Genomic DNA, 20,680 nt, shown 5'->3' with positions numbered 1-20,680 from the left:
CCCCCCCCCCCCCCCCCCCCCACCTAAAATGACCCTCCTGGTTCCCTGACAGCTCCTTGCCTCCCCCAGCATTCCTCAACCCCTGACCTGAACAACCTCCAGTGCTGAGCCCTGGCCCTAGCCCCAAACCACCAACCCTAAGATCTCCCAACTCAAATTCCAGAGTTGCTCCCAGCCCCCAAGATCCTTGGTCTCATGGTATAAAGGGTAGTGGGACCCTTCATCCAGGCCTTCTAACAAGTCCCCTGCCTCCTTTCCTGCCTTCCTCCCTCCCTCCTCCCCCTCCCTCCCTGCCTCCTTCCCTCCTCTCCTCCCTGGCTGTGACTCCACAGTGGACCCCGTGGACATGGAGAGCACCCGCATGGATTCCAACTTTGGCCTGGCTGGGCTCCCTGGCTCCCCTAAGAAGCGGGTCCGTATTGAGTGCAAGTGTGGGACTGAGTCCTGCCGCAAATACCTCTTCTAGCCCTTAGAAGTCTGAGGCCAGACTGACCGAGGGGGCCTGAAGCTACACGCACCTCCCCCACCGCTGCCCTCCTGTCGAGAATGACTGCCAGGGCCTCGCCTGCCTCCACCTGCCCCCACCTGCTCCTACCTGCTCTACATTCAGGGCTGTGGCCGTGGTGAGGACTGACTCCAGGAGTCCCCTTTCCCTGTCCCAGCCCCATCTGTGGGTTGCACTTACAAACCCCCACCCACCTTCAGAAATAGTTTTTCAACATCAAGACTTTCTGTCGTTGGGATTCATGGCCTATTAAGGAGGTCCAAGGGGTGAGTCCCAGCCCAGCCCCAGAATATATTTGTTTTTGCACCTGCTTCTGCCTGGAGCTTGAGGGGTCTACTGCAGGCCTCCTCCTTACTACCCCAAAGGTATGGGGAAGCAACCCCAGGGCAGGCAGACATCAGAGGCCAGAGTGCCCAGCCCGACATGAAGCTGGTTCTCCGACCACAGAAACTTTGTACTAGTGAAAGAAAGGGGGTCCCTGGGCTACGGGCTGAGGCTGGTTTCTGCTTGTGCTTACAGCTGGCTAGTGTTGGCCCAAAGAGCTGTAGGGTCTCTTCTTTAGGGCTGCATATCTGAGAAGTGGATGCCCACATGCCACTGGAAGGGAAGTGGGTGTCCATGGCCCACTGAGCAGTAAGAGGAAGGCAGTACAGAGCTGGCCAGCCCTGGAGGTGGGTTGGGACCAAGCTCTGCCTTCACAGTGCAGAGAAGGTACCTAGGGCTCTTGGGAGCTCTACGGTTGCTGGGGGCCCTGACCTGGGGTGTCAAGACCGCTGACACCACTCAGAGCTGGAACCAAGATCTAAATAGTCCGTAGATAGCACTTAGGACAAGAGTGTGCATTGATGGGGTGGTGATGAGGTGCCAGGCACTGGGTAGAGCACCTGGTCCACGTGGATTGTCTCAGGGAAGCCTTGAAAACCACGGAGGTGGATCCCAGGAAAGGGCCCATGTGGCAGAAGGCAAAGTACAGGCCAAGAATTGGGAGTGGGGTAGATGGCTTCCCCACTATGGGATGACGAGGCGAGAGGGAAGCCCTTGCTGCCTGCCATTCCCAGACCCCAGCCCTTTGTGCTCATCCTGGGTCCACTGGTCTCAAAAGTCACCTGCCTACAAATGTACAAAAGGTGAAGGTTCTGATGGCTGCCTTGCTCCTTGCTCCCCCCACCCCGTGAGGTCTTCTCTAGGAAGTCCTTTCTGACTACCTGTGCCCAGAGTGCCCCTACGTGAGACTGTATGCCCTGCTATCAGACGCCAGATCTATGTGTCTGTCTGTGTGTCCATCCCGCCGGCCCCCCAGACTAACCTCCAGGCATGGACTGAATCTGGTTCTCCTCTTGTACACCCCTCAACTCTACGCAGCCTGGAGTGGGCATCAATAAAATGAACTGTCGACTGAACAAACCAAGATGTGAGGTGCTTGTGTGGGTGGGGGTTGAGGGGATAGAGGCTGGGAGCTGGGTTTGCCCAGGAACATGTTCCTCAAACCTCAGCCATTTGACTCTAATCCTCAAAATTTCAGCCCCCACAGCATATTACACCATTGTCTATATAACATCTTGACCTAAAATAAGTTTGTTTTATACTTAAACTTTAAAATGCACTTAAGGCTGGGTGTGGGCTCACATCTTTAATCCCAGCACTTTGGGAGGCCGAGGCAGGCAGATTGCTTGAGCTCAGGAGTTCGAGACCAGCATGGGCAATGTGGTGAAACCATGTCTCTACTAAAAATACAAAAATTGGCCAGGTGTGGTGGCATGTGCCTGTGGTCCCAGCTACTCAGGAGGCTGAAGTGGGAAGATTGCTTGAGCCTGGGAGGCGGAGGTTGCAGTGAGCTGAGATCTCAACACTGTACTCCAGCCTGTCTGTCTCCAAAAAAGAGCCAGACCCTATCTCAAAACAATGCAATTAAATTGACTGGTTTAGACTGGCCATAACTGGTTTTGACTGGACTTGACTGATCTTGACCTGTGTTGGCCGACTTTGACTTGTCATGATTGACTGTGACTGGTGGTAGCTAGCCGTGACTGGCCTCAACTCGTCTTAACCAATCAGGACTGGCTTGGACTGAGATTGACCAGTTTTGACTGCTTAAACTGGCTGTGATCAGCCTGAACTGGCTTGGATTGGCCTGGACTAGCAGGGACTGAAATGGACTAGTTTTGACCAGCTTTGACCAGCCTTGACTGGTCTTGGCCTGCTGTGACTAACCTGGACCAGCTGTGACTGGCTGTGACTATAATTGACTAGTTTGGACTGGCCATGACTGGCTTTGACCCATCCTGACCAGCCATGACCAGTGGTTTCTGGCCTTGACTGGCCGTGATCAGCTTTGACCAGCTTAGACTAGCCATAACCAGCTTTGATCAGTCTTGACTGGCCATGACTGGTGGTGACCAGCCATGACTGGTAGTGTCTGGCTAGACCCTGCCACCTCCTGCCTAAGTGCCCAGGCCTCAGGTGCTATGGAGCAAAGTGGAGAGAGAGAAAACCAAATCCACTGCTGTCTAAATGGAAAAACCATAATCACTTGCCATAAGCAAACAAAAATAACCAGAGAAATACATCAATGGAAATATTAAAATGTGATAATATTCTAGCTAGACCTTCTAGCTGGAACTTCCCTGCTCTTAAAGGCTTTGAACCCAAAATCTGCCTCCTGTATTCAAAATGAAAAGTTTGTGTGTGCTGGGGAAGCTTTTTCTGCAAATATTTATTGAGCATCTATATGGTGCCAGGGTATAAAGTGGAGAACGAAGAGCACGTTTCAGATATACTTACTCATTTTCATCATCTCTCAACCTGAATGGGAGCCAGTGCTCTTTGTTTTTGCTCAGAGACCTCACGTGCCATGACACAGATACCCAAATATTTCAAAGACCTCATACAGAGGTGACAGGATCCCAAAGAGCCCAGAGACCTCATACACAGGGTACCTAGGACATACACAGGGCACCTTGGGTATAAGGACTCATAGACCATATACCCTGAATATTGACCCCAAACTTCTCAGAAACCCCATACCCTGGGATACACACCTACATATATCTCAGAGCTCTCATAACTGGACACACCGCAAGTAACACAGGTTTCACTGAAACTATGGGCTACAGACTCCTAAACAGCTCTTAGACCTCACATACTGCCTCATATACTGGGATTCAGACCTCAAACACATCAGATAACTTTCCTTTGATGACAGAGATGCACAACCATCTCAAAGACCTTACAACTTGAGATGTCACTACCCAAACTATTTGGAGGCTCCACACCCTGATCATTGACTTCCAAACCCCTCAGATCCTTAATATCCTGGGACAGACCCCTAAACAACTGAGCTGCCATGCCCTGGAAACAGACTGCCCAAACACCCGAGATACCTCGCCCTCTGAAAACAGATCCTTAAATGGTTCTGAAACCTCATACCTTGGATAGAGACCCACAAATTGCTCAGAGACACCCTCGAAAACAGACAAGTAAACATCCCAGAGACCTTACACGTGAATATAGTGCCACAAACAACTCAGAGACTCAAGTCTTTGACGCAGACCCCAAGAGCTTAGAGATCTCACAGCCTGGAAACAGACCCTGCTCACAGGACTCATACCTGGGAATCAAATCTGTTTACAGCTCAAACATGACCTCACGCCTTCTGACACAGACCCCTCAACAGTTCAGAGCCAAGGCAGCCTAGGAATCAATATATTTCTATTCTATTGGTAACAGACAATACCAAACACTTCAGACACCTCACGCTTTGTAACCCACACACCCAAAGAGCTCTGAGACCTAGAAATCTGATTACAGACCTCCGGGAAGCTCAGAGACTTCACAATCAGGGAAAAAGATCCACCAATTTCTCAGAGAACTCACAAACTGGGACAGAAATGGACCAACAGTTCAGAGACCTCACACCCTCTTCTCAGACCACCAGACAGCCCAGAGACCTCACACCACGGACACAATACTAGAGAGCCCTAAAATCACATATGCTGGAACAGAGGCCTGAAAACTACTGAGAGGCTCACACCCTGGACACAGATTCCTGTTCAGAGATGTCATATACTGGACATAGAGCTCCCTGAAATAGCTCACAGCCTTTATACACTGAGACAGATCCCCAAACAGCTCAGAGGCCTCACAGACCTGAAAATGTGGACACAAACCCTCTATAGAGCTTAAAGACCTCACACCCTATGACAAAATCCCTGAGGAACTGAGATCACACCCCCTGGACACGGACCCCAAACAGCTTAGAAACCTCCTATCCTAGGCTCAGACCCCCAAACAGTTTGGAGTCTTCCCACTCTAAACGCAGACCTCTAAATGCTTCAGGAATATCACACCCTGGACTCAGTCCTCAAAACCATTCATAGAACTTGCCCTTTGTCCTCATCCAGAAAGATTTCAGATGGCTGACAGTCATGGACATGGATCACCAAACAGCTTTGATACCTTTGTGCAAAGTTGGCCACAAACAGTGGAGAGACTTCGTAACTGGAACACAGACCCAAAACGGCTTAGGACCTTCCTCACATTGTGGACACAGGCTCCCAAATGACTCAGAGAACTTCTAACCTGGGAGACAGACATGAAAACAGTTCAGAGACATCACATCCTGGCTAAGTATGCCCACACAGCTCAAGCACCTCACATTATGGGACACAAACCTTCAAAGAGTTAACCTCACAACCTGAAAAGTAAACCCACAAACATGCCAGAGACCTCACACAGCAGACAGACAATGCAAAAATGCTCAGAGTTGACAAACTTTACACCCTAGGATATAGACCCCCAAATAGCCCAGTGACCCAGTGACATACAACTTGGGCACAGACCCCCAAACACTAGAGAGATGTCAGAAACTGATAACAGAACCCCAAACTGCTCAGAGACCCCAAACCCTAGAACCAGACCCCTAATAAGTCACAGACCTCATACCCTGGGACTGAGACTCCCCCAACAGGAACTGTCTCACTCTTGGAAACATAACAGTTGAGGGACCTCAATACCAAGGAATACAGAGATCAGAGATCTGACACTTTGAGACACAGAGGGTGAACCACTCCAGAAGCTTGAAACAGTAAAAAGACATTAGTACAAAGACATCAGACTCTGGAAACAGATCCTGAAACTGCTCAGAAAAATCAACCCTAGGACAAAACCCACGGCATCACAGAGAACTCATTCGTTTGGGACATTGGCTCAAAACAGTTCGGGGGTGATACTCAAATACATCAGAGTTCTCATACAAGGGTACAAAACCTCACACCTGAAAAGAGAGACTGCTAAATAGTTCAGAGACATCATACTCTGCACAGGGACAACCAGAGAGTTAAGAAATTTCACACCTATAGACCTTCAAACGCACCCATTAAAAGCTCAGAGACCTTAACCCTGGAACAAACCCCTAATGAGTCAGATATATCAAACCCCGGAACTGAGCCCTCTGAAAAGGAACAGAGACTTCACACCTGAAAATATATTCCAAACAGGTCAAGGGACTTTGAAACCAAAAGAGCTCAGGGACCATGTATCCTAGGACACCAGTGGACAAACAGCTCAGAGACCTCACAATGTAAACACAGCCCGCAAAACAGCCCAGTGAACTCACCCCCCTGGAATGTAGACCAGAAAAAGCGCAGAACCCTCGAATTCAGGATTCAGAATCCTTCTGAGACTTAAGAGTATAGACCCCAAAATACAATTCAGAGAATTAATATGCTGGATGCAGAATATCAACTAATTCAGAGGCCTCAAATTGTGGGACGTACACACCCAAAGAGATCAGAGACCTCACATCCTGGACATACACCAACAAACAGACCAGGGACCTCAACCCTGTGACATGCACGCACACACACACACACACAGAGCTCAGAAAATTCAAATTCTAGGAAACACACACCCAAAAAGAATGGGGACCTCACATCCTGTGACATACTCACAGAAAGATCAAAAACCACACAAACTGAGACATACACCCACAAATATTTCAGAGAACTAACATCTGGGGCCTTATACCCACAAACAGATCACCGAACTCAGTCCCTGAGACACATACACATAAAAATACCAGACACTTCACATGCCAGGACATATACCCATGAGTAGATCAGAGCACTCACACCTTGGGAAATAAACCAAAGACTACATCAGGGACCTCACATATTAATTGGGGCACACATTCACAAAGAAACCAGAGACTCAATTCCTGGGACATAAACCCAAATATCTCAGAGATCTCACATGCTGGGACAAAGAAATCAAGACAGGTCAGAACCTCACAACCTGGGACACAGAGCCACAAATAGATAAGAGATTATACACTGCTGACAAACATACAAGAACAGATCAGAACCCTCACATCCTGAGACATACAACCACAAGGAGATCAGAGAGCTCACATCTTGACATACACCCATAACCAAACCAGAGACTTGACATTCTGGGACACTGATCCTCAAAGAGATCAGAGAATTCATACCCTTGGACTTATACCCACAAATAGGTAACAGACCTTGCAGGCTAGAAATACACATAGGGCTAGATGGACGACCTGTCATCCTGGAACATAAACCCAAAAAGAGGCCAGAGAATTTACGTCTTAGGACACACACCCACAGTCACAACAGAGACTTCACATCCTAAAATATAAACCCACAAAGGATCAGAGATCATAAACCAAGGAATATACACCCACAAAGGAACAGATACTGTCCACCCTGGGATATACATTGAGAAAGACCAGATAAATGCACAATCTAGGAAATACACTAAAAAAATCCTGGGAAATGAATCCACAGACAGTAAACAAACACTGGGATATACAAATCCACAAACAGATCAGAGACCACGCACCCTGGGACACATATCCACAGACAGTTTGGGGTTTCACGTCCTGGAACAAACAGCAAAAAACAAATCAGAGACATTAAACGCTTGGCAATACATGTGAAGAGATCAGAGATAACATAGCCTGGGACACTGACAAAATGTTCACAGACCTCGCATGCTAGGAAATTTGCCCAGTAAAAGATCAGAAACCTCACATCCTATGACACACAACCTCAAACAGATCACAGACATAAAATCCTGCAAAACACACCCACAAACCATTCACAAATCTTGCATCTTGGAACATACAATGACAAACAAATCAAAGACCTCACATCTAGGGGAGGTCACACCCATAAAGAGAATACAGATAACAGACCCCGAGACACACGCATACCCAGATACATATAGATAACTGACATCTTGGGAATATAGTTGCAAACAGATCAGAGGGCTCACATCATGGGATATATACACTGACAAAAAGATTAGAGACCTTACAACGTGGACATGCACTCACACAGATCAGAGACCTCCACTCCAGCAACGTACATGGACAAATGGCTCAGAGATCTCACATCCTGGAGCATACAAAAACAAACAGATCAGAGATTTCAAATCCTGCAGTATACAACCATAATCCAGTCACACTTCATATGCTGAAAAACACACCCATAAACAGATGGTAGACATGACATCTTACAGCATAACTCCCAAGAGATCAGATGATTCAAGAGTTTTGGCTTCAAATTTCTCCTCTGACCTCTGCTTCTGTCATCGCATCACCTTCTGTGACTCTACTTCCGTCATCACATGGACCTCTCTGATGTGACACACACAGTCTTCTCAGACCCTGAAGGTCCTACCTTCCTCATATAAAGACTCTTGTGATGACAGTGGGCCCACCTGGATTGTCCAGGATAACTGCCCCCATCTCAGGATGCTTACCTAATATGTATTTGCAAAGTCCCCTTTCCAGATAAGACAACATATTAACAAGCTCCAGGAATGAGGTGGGGACGTATTTGGGGATCTATCATCTGACGAAACAGAACATACATGCACAAAGAGAACCCTCACATCCTGGAACTTTCACCCATGAACGGCTCACAGATCTCACAGCTGGAGTCATAGACCTCCAAAGGGATCGGAGAACTCCCACTCCTGGACATCAATCCAAAAAGATCAGAGAGCCACACACTCTGGGGCATACGCCAAATGATGCTCATATCCTCACACCCTGGGGATTAAACCCACAAAGACATAAGAGAACCACACTCTGCCAAGTACATTCTCAAGGAGAACCAGAACCTGACACGCTGGGATAGACACTAGCGAAGAGATCAGGGACCCCACATCCTGGGACAAACACCCTCGAACATACTAGACTTCTGACTTTGACACACAGACACAAAGAACACAAAAAACACATTCACTGACAGACACCCACAGACAGGCCAGGAACCTCACAAATTAGACATAAAACCACAAAGACAATGGGACTCACACCCTCTGCAAACACCCTGAGGAGATGACACACTCACATACTATGACACACACGCACAAATGGATCAGACTTATCTGAGAAACAACCAGAAACCACACCAGAGACCTCTAATACCACGACACGAACCACCAGGTCACAGGCCTCACATGCAGAAAATACTCCTGAAGAAGTACAGAGACCTGCTGTCTTTGGGTACAGACCCAAGAGGAGATCAGAGGTCTCCCACAGAGTGCTCCAAAACCTCACATTATGGATACATGTACCCCAACAAAACCTGACTTCTGCTATAAATACCAGCACACAAACCAGAAATTTTATATGCTTATCATAAGTACCCCCAAATATTGGCAAAACAGCTCAGAAAATTCATGCCAGGGATATATACCCACAAACAGATCAAAGACCTCATATCCTAGGCCAACCATTTAGAATTAGATCAGAGAACTCACTTCCTGAGAGAACCCTCTCAAAGAGGTGAGAGGCCGGGCGCGGTAGCTCATGCCTATAATCCCAGCACTTTGGGAGGCCAAGGTGGGCGGATCACCTGAGGTCAGGAGTTCGAGACCAGCCTGTTCAACATGGCGAAACCCCGTTCTCTACTAAAAATACAAAAATTAGCCAGGCATGGTGACATGCGCCTGTGGTCCCAGCTACTTGGGAGGCTGAGGCAGGAGAATTGCTTGAACCTGCGAGGCGGCAGTTGCAGTAAGCCAAGATCGCACCATTGCACTCCAGCCTGGGCGACAGAGTGAGACTCCATCTCAAAAAAACAAACAAAAAAAGAGGTGAGAGACCTCACTCTCTGCTTCATTCACCAGCAGACATACCAGAGGCTTCACTCCATGACACAGAGACAGACAAATCAGGGAGTCTCACATCTTGGGACATAAACCCAGAAACAGGGCAAGAATTTCAAGAAAAAGGAAATATACTCACAAAGAGCTTGGAATCCTTACACCCTAGACATATGCACCTCAACAGATCAGAAAACTCACACGCTGGCACATGTACACAAAATCAGATTGGAAATGTCTCATCCTAGAGCATACGCTCCTCCACAAAAGCTGAGAGCACAAATTCTGGGACACACACCACCAAATAGATAATCAGATCAGACACCTGCACAGAAATCAGCGACCTCCACTATCAGACACACACCCTCACAAATAGATCATGGAGTTCACATTCTGACAACCAGATAGAGACAGCACAACCTGAGACACTGTATTGATTTTCTATTGCTGCTGAAACAAACCACTAAAAAAGCTTTTTGTCATAAAGCAATGCAAATTTATTATCTCAGCTGGGGGTGGCTCATATCTGTAATCCCAGCCTTTTGGGAGGCTGAGGTAGGCAGATCCCTTGAGCCCAGGAGTTCGAGACTAGCCTGGCCAACGTGGCAAAACCTCTCTCGTCTCTACTAAAAATACAAAAATAAGCCGGGAGTGGTAGCGGGCGCCTGTAGTCCCAGCTACTCGGGAGGCTGAGGTACGAGAATCACTTGGGCCTGGGAAGCAGAGGTTGCGGTGAGCTGACGTGGCACCACTGCACTCCAACCTGAGCGAGAGAGTGAGACTCTGTCACCAAAAAAAACAAAACAAAACAAAAAAAAAAACTTATGATCTTACATTTCCGACAAAGAGTCTTACAGGGTAAAAGTCAAAGTCAAGGTGTTGGCAAAGCTGACTTCTTTCTGGAGTTCCTTGAGGAGAATCCAATTTCTTTTTTCTTTTTCTTTTTCTTTTTTTCTCTTTTCTTTTTTTTTTTTTTTTTTGAGACAGAGTCTCGCTTCTATTCGCCAGGCTGGAGTGCAGTGGGGCGTAATGTCTCGGCTCAGTGCAACCTCCGACTCCCCTGCGTTTCAAACGATTCTCCCTGCCCAAGCCTCCTGAGGAGCTGGATTTACAGGCACGCACCACCCGCCCAGCTAAAGCTAATTTTGTATTTTTAGTAGAGATGGGTTTTCAACAGGTTGGCCAGGATGGTCTCCATCTCCTGACCTTCTCATCCGCCTACCTCGGCCTCCTAAAGTACTGGGATTACAGGCTTGGGCCATCATGCCTGGCCAGAGAATCCAATTTCTGTAGGCTGCCTACATTCCTGAGCTCATGGCCTGTTCCTCCATCTTCAAAGCCAGAGGTCTGTTTCACCTTCAGTCTTTCTCTCTCTCTCTCTCTCTCTCTCTCTCTTTCTCCACCCCCCTTTCTTCCTTCTCCCCATCTCTGTCTCTCCTTGTATCCATCTATCTCTAGCTCTCTTTGATCTCTGTATATGTTGTCCATCATCTTTTCTCTACTTCCATCACTACATAGCCCTCTCTGACTCTTGCCTTCACACCTCCCTCATATGAGGACACCTGTGATTACACTGGGCCTGCCCCGTTAATCTAGGATAAGCATCCCCATCTCAGGATGCTTAACTTCTACAAAGTCACCTCTGCAAAGTCCCTCACAATCACCTTTGCAAAGTCCCCCTTTCCATGTAAATTAGCATAATTGTAGGTTTCAGGGATTAGGAAGTGGACATCTTTGGGGTACCATTAGCTACCAGAGACCTACATACACACACAAACAATTCACAGACTTTACATCCTGAGTCATACACTTCCAAATAGATCAGACACCTCCCACTCTCTAACAGACATCCACAAAGAGCAGAGACACATTCTGGGACATATACCAAAAAATACTCAGAGTCTTCAATCACTTGGAATTCAACTCACAAACACATAAGAGAACTCATCATCTGGGACATACACACTCAAAGAGAACATGGACCTGACATAATAGGATGTATACCCACGAAGATATCAGGGGCCCCACACACTGCAAAATACACCCCCAACAGACCAAATCTCCAAACCTGGGACATACACACGCACACTGCAGAAAGAAACATTCTCAGACATAAACCCAATAACAGGTTAGGTACCTTACAATCCGGGACATGTTGAATTAGACCTCACATCCTTGACAAATACACACAAAAGAGACACTCACATACTGTGACATTCACTAGCAAACAGATCACAGACCTCATGTAAGAAACACAACCAAAAAGAGATCAGAGACCTTGAATCCTGCAGCATGAAACTACAAACAGCCTAGAGACCTTACCTGCAGGGTATATATGCAGAATAGGTATACAGACCTGACATCTTGAGACATATAGCCACAAACAGATCAGAGACCTTGCAACCTGAGATAGATACCCATAAACAAATCAGAGGTCTCAATCCTGCAATAAGCACCCATAATCAAGCCAGAGACCTCACATGCTAGAAAAAAGAGCCACAAATAGATCACAGACCTGAAATCTTGCAACATACACCCATAAAGAGATCAGAGAGCTTATATTCTGAGACATACTTCCAAACAGGTCAGAGGTTTTCAAACCAAGGGAAATAACCCACAAATAGCTCAATAACTTCACAGCTTGGACACATACACACCTCAACAAATCAGGGATATATATTATACACACACACACACACATACAATATATATATTATATCTACTATCGGCCCTCGGATTCAACCAACTCTGGATCAAAAACACTGAGGGAAAAAATAATTTAAAAACATAGTAAAATAATACAAATAAAACAATGTAGTATAACAACTACTTACATAGCATTGTGTCAGGTATTATAAGAAATCTTGAGATTATCTATACAGAAGAATTTACATAGGTTACATGCAAATACCATATCATTTTATATAAGGTACTTGATCGTTCATGGATTTTGGTATACACAGGGCTCCTGGAACCAATTCTCCCAACCCACAGATATTGAGGGACAGCTATATTGTTACATATATATATGAATATATATGCCAGCATATAAATCACATATGCTTGAAAATAAACCTAAAAAAACCTTCAGAGATCTGATAACCTAGAACATTAGAACACGTATGCCCCAACAGCTCAGAGAACTCACATCCTGGGATGTACATCCATAAAGAGCTCAAAGATCAAATATCTCCTAGGGTATGCTTTTACAAACCCATCAGAAAACTCAGATCCTATGATAAAACCCTCAACAAAGGTCAAAGACTTCACACAGTGGTTCATTCACCAGTGAACACATCAGACATTTCACACCATCAGACACCACCCACAAACAGATCAGGGAATTCACATCCTGAGACATACACCAACAGATCAGAGACATCACAAACTGGACATGTATCCATGAACATCAGAGGCCACAGGACCTGAAACCACAAAGGGTTCACAAACTTTCTTTCCTGGACACACATACCCAACTAGATTACAGACCACTCATCCTAGGACATGAATCCAGAAATAGACCAGAGAATTCATATTCTGGGACACATATCCTCAAAGAGGTTAAAGACCTTCCACCCTGGTTCATTCTCCTGCAAATAGATCACAGAATTCACATCAGATACACCCCTACATGTGTATCAGGGAGTTCACATCCTGGCACATATACTGACAAATAGATAACAGACCTCACAACATGGACATGTAACCACAAACAGATCAGAGACCTCAAATACCAAAAATAGTGCAGAGCCCTCAGATTATGTGCCATACAGCATCAAACAGGTCAGGGAACTGAAATCCTGGGATATGCACCCACAAACGGAGTAGAGGCCTTACAACCTGCACATGAACCCATAAAGAGACCACAGACATCAAACTCCGCAACACAATCCACAAACAGATCAGAAACCTCAGGCCCTGAGTCATATATAACGAACTGATCAGAAAGTTCACGTCCTGGGATATACTCCACAAGCAATGCAGAGACCATACACTCCTGAGACACACACCCACAAACAGAGATCTCAAATCCTGCAATGTACAACTCCAATGAAGTCAGAGACCTCACAGGTTAGGAAAATACCGGAAATAGACCTGACATCTCGTAACACAGAACCATGAGCAGATCAGAGAGCTCACGTGCTGGGACATTTCTTTACCAGCAAGCAGATCAGAGGCCTCAATCCTGAGACATACACCCACAAAGAGCTCAGAAACCTCACACCCTAGACATATAAACCTAAACAGACCAGACACCTAACAACCTAACATCCTGGTACATATGTAACCAAACAAATCAGAAACCTCATGTCACAGGAAACACCCCCAAACAGATGACAGACCTAACAACCTGGAACAGAATCCTTAAATATCTCAAAGACTTCACCTACTGGAATGTGCTCCCAAAAATCAGCTCAGAGATGTCACATCCTAGGACATGCACACACAAACATCTCAGAAACCACAGATTCTGGGACACACCCTCAACATTCAGAGACCTCTCAATGTGGTTCATACACCTGCACACAGATCAGAGACTTCCACCATCAGATATACACTCACAAACAGAACATGGAGTTCACATCCTGGGATGTGTACCAATAAACAGAGATCAATGCTGTAACAAATCATAATCATAACATCATAAAACAACACGTATTTATTATCTTACTTTTCTGCAGGTCAGAAGAAAAAAATGGGTTTCAAAGGGCTAAAATCACAGTGTCAGCAGAGCTGCACTACTCCTGGAGGCTCTAGGGGAGAATCTGTATCCTTGCCTTTTCCAGTTTCTAGAGCTGCTTGCGTTCCTTGGCTTGTGGCCCCTTCCTCCACCTTCAAAGCCAGGAGCATTTCATCTTCAAATCTCTATCTCTCTGATATCTGCTTCTGGCATCACATCTGCTTCTCTGACTTGGACTATCCAGCCTCTCTCCTCTAAGGACCCTTGTGATAACACTGGGCTCACCTGGGAAATCCAGAACCACCCCCACATCTCAAGACGATTACTTAATCACATTTGCAAGGACCTTTTAACATGTAAAGTCACATTCACACGTTCCAATGATATAAGGATGTGGACATATTTCGGGAACCTTCACTCCACCGACCGAGATATACATCTACAAGCAATGAAAAACATCATTTGCTGAGGTATCCACCACACATAAGCAACTCAAAGACTCCACATCCTATGTTGTATAATTCCAAAGGGATCAGGGACCTCCCACCCTTGGACATACATCCAAAAAAGAAGTGAAGCACATGTTCTGTGTCATATACCCACAAAGAGGGTGGGGACTTCACACATTGGGACATATAATCACAAACAGAAGATACTTCACATCCTTGACAAACACACATGAGGAGATTAGAAACTTAAATACTGCAATATAAAGGCAAAAGTAGAATGAAGGCCTCATCTGAGAAATACACCCACAAAGAGATGAGAGACCACAATTCCTGCAATACATTACTCACAAACAGATCAGAGACCTCACACCCCAAGATATCCACAAACAGAACAGAGATCTCAACCTGTAACATACACCCACAATCAAAGAAGAGATCTCACATTCTAGAACAAACAGCCAGAGACTGAGTAAACACCTAACATCTTCAGAATACACCCACAGAGAATTTAGAGTTCATATCCCCACAAAAATATCAGAGACCTCAAGCCATGCATAATATAGTCACAATAAGCATTGTGACTATATTATGGTTACCATAATATATATTATATTACTATATAATACAACCATAATATATGTTGTATTATATAGTAATATATATTATATTATGGTATATAATATATAAATATAATATATACTATACAGTTATCTGTTCATGTCAATATGTTAACATATTATATATACTATTATGTATATATAATATATACTTAACATATGCTTATATGATACTGATATATTAATATAATATAAGTCATACAATATAATTCACAATATAAATAGTTGAGAACATATATGTTATTATAGTAATAATATACTATATTATATATATAGTGGTTATAAATTTTTTTCACAATATTTATAATAAGATATAATATGTTATAATATATTATATGTTATATAATATATTATAATTAATATTAGATTAAACATAAATATATAATTATAATACATTAATAATATAAACAAAATTATGATTAGATTAGATTAATATATATTAACTCACAAAAATGAAAATAATAAATATTGTGAATATATTATGAAGGCTTGAGGTCTCTGATATTTCACACCTCACACACTTGGAATACACTCAAACAGAGATCAGAGGCATCTCATCCTTGTACCAGTTAATATCCCTTATCCCAAAATCTTGGGACCAGAAATGTTTTGTATTTTGGATTTGTTTCACATTTTTGAATAGTGCACCCAGTTGAGCATACCCAACACCCTGAAACTAAAATGCTCCAATGAGCGTGTCCCTTTGAGCTTTGCCAGCTGGAGTGCCAGGTGGTCACGGCTCACTGCAACCTCCACCTCCCCAGTTCAAGGTGATCCCTGCCCTCAGCCTCCTGAGTAGCTGGATTACAGTGGCGCACCCTACACCCCAGCTAATTTTGTATTTTAGTAGAACGGTTCAACATGTGACCAGGCAAGTCTTGATATCCTGGGCGTCACGCCATCTTCCGCCTCGCCTCCCAAAGGTTGTTGGAATACAGACATGAGCCACCATGTCCGGCCAAGTTTGGATTTTGAAGCATTTCAAGAGTTTGGGATTTTTTCAGATTTGTGAGGCTCAACCTGCATAAAGATTTCAAATGAATGCAGATCATATTCAGAAATCCTACAGAACACCAGAACCAACCCAAACCGCTGACCCCAACCCACAGAATACTCAGATACCTCCACTACTGGAACATACACCCCCAAACAGCCAAGAACCTCACATCCTAGGACCATTCACCCACAAACAGGTCAAGACCTCCATATCCTGAGACATATACCCACAGAAACCTCAGAGAACACAAATGAGGGACAGACACGCCAAACAGTTCAGAGACTCCTCTCCTGGTTTCATACACCTTACACAAATGAAAGACCCACCACATAAGACACGCACTCAGCTGGCCATGGTGCCTCACGCCTGTTAATCCTAGCACTTGGGAGCGGAGGTGGGGTGGAGTCACCTGAGGGTCAGGAGTCGAGACCAGCCTGACCAACATGGTGAAACGCTGTCCTACTAAAATAGTACAATATTACCAGGCGTGGTGGCACACGCCGTAATCCCAGCATTGGGAAGCGACAGAAGAATTGCTTGAACCCTCAGAGCGAGGTTCAGGTCCAAGGATTGTGACACGGCACTCCAGCCTGACGACCAGAGCAAGACTCCATCCATCAAAAATAAATAAATTAAATAAATAAATAATAACTCCGTCACAAACAGATGGGGGTTCCACATCTTTGGCATGTTCACATAACAACCGGACAAGAGACATATCACCTGGACAAGGTGCTCATTCTCCTTATTGTGAAACCAAAATCACCACAATCTTAGTCGTGAAAAACACAATTTATTATTATATTACGATCGTGGAGAGTAGAAACCCAAGAATGCCTTAGGACTAAAGTTAGTGTCAACAGAGCTGCTTCTTTCTGGAGACTCTAAAGAAAGACACGTTGTCTGCGTTTCGGTTCTAGGCTGCCTTACAGTCCTCATCCCTTTCCCTTTCTCCCATCTTTCACAACGACAGCAGTTCATTCTCAAATCTCTCTGATCTGCCTCTGTCATGCATCTCCTTTCTGACTGGGGTGCTTTCCAACCAATTCACATTCCCTTCCATCCATTAGGGTCCCTGTCATATCTCTTTTTTCACTGGGGACATCTTAAGGGACTTTAGTCCGCCAACCCACAACAGTCCAAAAAAATTAGATGTGCACCTTCCTGGAATACCCCCATGAAACAGTGCAAGGACTTCGTGAGCTGGACCCACATCACAAACACTTGTCATCATATCGCTTACTCTGACCCAAGTCTGTGCATTACATTCAGTGGAAAATCCAAGAAAATATCCCCATCATCAAGATCTTAATCTAAGCAGCATCGCAAAGGTACCCTTTAAAATAAAAAATTTTTTTTTTGAGATGGCGTCTCCCACTCTTCACCCAGGTTTAGAGTGCAGTGGCACCACTCCGCTCACTGCACCTCCACTTCTCAGGCTCAAGCGATCTCTCTTCTGCTTCAGTTCCCCCCAGTGCCTGGGATTAGTAGGCATGCACCCACCACACCCATCAATTTTTCTATTTTTTGTAGAGACAGGGTTTCACCATGTTGGCCGGCTGGTCCCAAACTCCTGATCTCAAGTGATTCCACCCACCGCAGCTCCCAAAGCTGGGATACAGGCATGAGCCACTGCGCCTGGCCCTTAAAAATAATGTTTTTAATAAACATTTTAAAATAAGTTATTTATTTATCTTTTTTTTTTTTTGTTTTTTTTTTTGAGACGGAGTCCTCGCTCAGTCCGCCCAGACTGGGTGCAGGCGTGATCTCGGCTCACTGCAACTCCGCCCCCGGTCTCACGCATTCTCCTGCCTCAGCCTCCTAGTACGGGACTACAGTGCCCGCCACCTGACGCCCAGCTATTTTTGCAGTTTTGGGAGAAGACGGGGTTTCACCGTGTAGCAGGAATGGTCCTTTCGAATCTCCTGACCTCGATCTCCTGACCTCATGATCTACCTGCCTCCACCTCCCAAAGTGCTGGGATTACAGGCGTGAGCCACCACACCCGGCCAAATAATTTAATTTTTAAAAAATTTTCTGGAACGCTTCACGAATTTGCATGTCATCCTTGCACACGGGCCATACTAATCTTCTGTGTATCATTCTAATTTTAGTATATGTGCTGCTGAAGCAAGCACTTAAATTTTTATATATTAATTTAGATATAAATTTTTATAGATTTAGGTGTACAAGTACAGTTACATTACATGGATATCTTGTGTAGTGGTGAAGTCTAGGCTTTTAGTGTACCTACCACCTGAATAATGTACTCTGTATACAATAGGTAGTATTTCATCCCTCACCCCTCTCCCACTCTCACATCTTTTGGAGTCCCCAGTGTCTATTATTCTACTCTGTATGTCCATGTGTACCCACTGTTTAGTTCCCACTTATAAGTGAGAACATGCAGTTTTTGACTTTCTGTTTGAGTCATTTTACTTAGGATAATGGCCTCCAGCTCCATCCATGTTGTTTGCAAGGTACCTTTTAGCATGTAAGGTCACATCACAGTTTCCAAAGATTAGGACATGGGTATCTTCGGAGGCCTGAAGTCAACACAACAAAAACATACATGCACAAATAATGGGAGACTTCACACTCTTCCAGAAAGCTCAGAGACCTGAAATGCTGGGACACACACCACAAACAGCTCACATACCTCATCCTGAGTTATACATCTAAAAAGTGACCACAGACCTCCTACCTTGAGACATACATCTAAAGAGAGCAGACACACATGTGTTCTGGGACATATACCCACAAACAGGTCTGGGATCTCACAAATTGGGACATACACCCACAAACAGAACAGACTTCATACCCTTGATAAGCAAGCAAAAGAGGTTTTGTTTGTTTGTTTGTTTGTTTGAGACAGGGTCTCACTCTATTACCCAGGCTGGAGTGCAGTGGTGCGATAAAGACTCACTGCAGCCTCGAACTCCTGGGCTCAGGCAGATCCTCTCACCTTAGCCTCCCCAGTAGCTGGGACTACAGGTACGCCACCAAGTCTGGCTAATTGTTTATTTTTTGTACAGACAGGGTCTCACTATGTTGCCCAGGCTGGTCTCAAACTCCTGGGATCAAGTGATCCTTCCACCTCAGCCTCCCAAAGTGCTCGGATTATAGGTGTGAGCCACCATACCCAGCCAACATATTTTTTAAAAACTCTCATACTGTAATATACACACAAAAATAGATCAGAGACTTCATCTGAGAAATATAACCAAAATGGATCAGGTCTAAAATCCTGCAACAAGAACCCCACAACATGTTAGCTATCTCACATCCTGGCAAATACACCCAGAATAATTAAAGATACTTGACATCTTGGGGTATACACCCACAAAGTGATAAGAGAGCTACAATCCTGGGACATACACCTGCAAACAGATCAAAGGCCTCGACCCTGAGACATACCAACAAAGAGCTCAGAAACCTCATACCCTGGATGTATACACTTAAAAAATAATACAACTTGCAGCCTGTTACGTATATGAGCATACAAATCAGAAATCTCATAGGCTTGTAAATAATGCCAAAAGCCTAAGATATCTACCAACCTGGGATGTACATCCATGAATGGCTGAGAAAACTCACACCTGGGATATATATCCACAAATAGCCCTGAGACATTACATCCTAAGATATGTATTCGGAAACATTAGGGAACTCGCATCCTGAAAAAACTCCCTCAAGGATGTCTGACTTATCTCAACCCAGTTCATTTACCAGAAAACAGATCAGAATCTTCACACCATTAGGCATATACCTACAAAAAAAGATCAGGGAGTTCTCATGCTGGGATACACATCAGCAAACAGATTAGACACCTCATAACTTAGACATGTAACCACACAGAGACCACAGGCCTCAAACCCGGCAACATACACCCATAGAGATACCAGAGACGGCCGGGCATGGTGTGGCTCATGCCTGTAATCCCAGCACTTTGGGAGGCCAAGGTGGGTGGATCATTTGAGGTCAGGAGTTGAAGATCAGCCTAGCCAACATGGTGAAACCTCGCCTCTACTAAAAATGCAAAAATTAAGGCCGAGGCAGGTGAATCACAAGGTCAGGAGATCGAGATCATCCTAGCTAACACGGTGAAACCCCGTCTCTACTAAAAATACAAAAAAATTAGCTAGATGTGGTGGTGGGCGCCTGTAGTCCCAGCTTCTCGGGAGGCTGAGGCAGGAGAATGGTGTGAACCTGGGAGGCGGAGCTTGCAGTGAGCCGAGACAGCGCCACTGCACTCCAGCCTGGGTGTCAGAGCGATACTCCGTCTCAAAAAAA

At 45.0% G+C, this 20,680-nt stretch overlaps 1 protein-coding gene and 1 long non-coding RNA gene across 3 annotated transcripts in view; one reads left to right on the top strand and one right to left on the bottom strand.

Annotated features, from left to right (window-relative positions):
• SUV39H1 (SUV39H1 histone lysine methyltransferase) overlaps positions 1-1,909 on the top strand; it is a 12,980-nt gene extending 11,071 nt beyond the window's left edge. For both annotated transcript variants that reach the window (XM_017855428.1, XM_017855427.1), the window contains exon 6: positions 333-1,909. In XM_017855428.1, the coding sequence (XP_017710917.1) occupies positions 333-466 (134 nt within the window). In that variant the 3' untranslated portion in view covers positions 467-1,909. The remainder of the gene's footprint in view (positions 1-332) is intronic.
• The window catches only part of LOC108517468 (uncharacterized), a 42,572-nt gene that overhangs the window by 8,401 nt on the left and 13,491 nt on the right, over positions 1-20,680 (bottom strand). The gene's annotated exons all lie outside the window — the stretch shown is intronic.

Source organism: Rhinopithecus bieti, unplaced genomic scaffold, assembly GCF_001698545.2.
Source record: "Rhinopithecus bieti isolate Rb0 unplaced genomic scaffold, ASM169854v2 scaffold_41728, whole genome shotgun sequence".
Lineage (NCBI taxonomy): Eukaryota > Metazoa > Chordata > Mammalia > Primates > Cercopithecidae > Rhinopithecus > Rhinopithecus bieti.
Note: the sequence above shows the minus strand (reverse complement) of the source record. Positions and strands in the feature narration are given on the sequence as shown.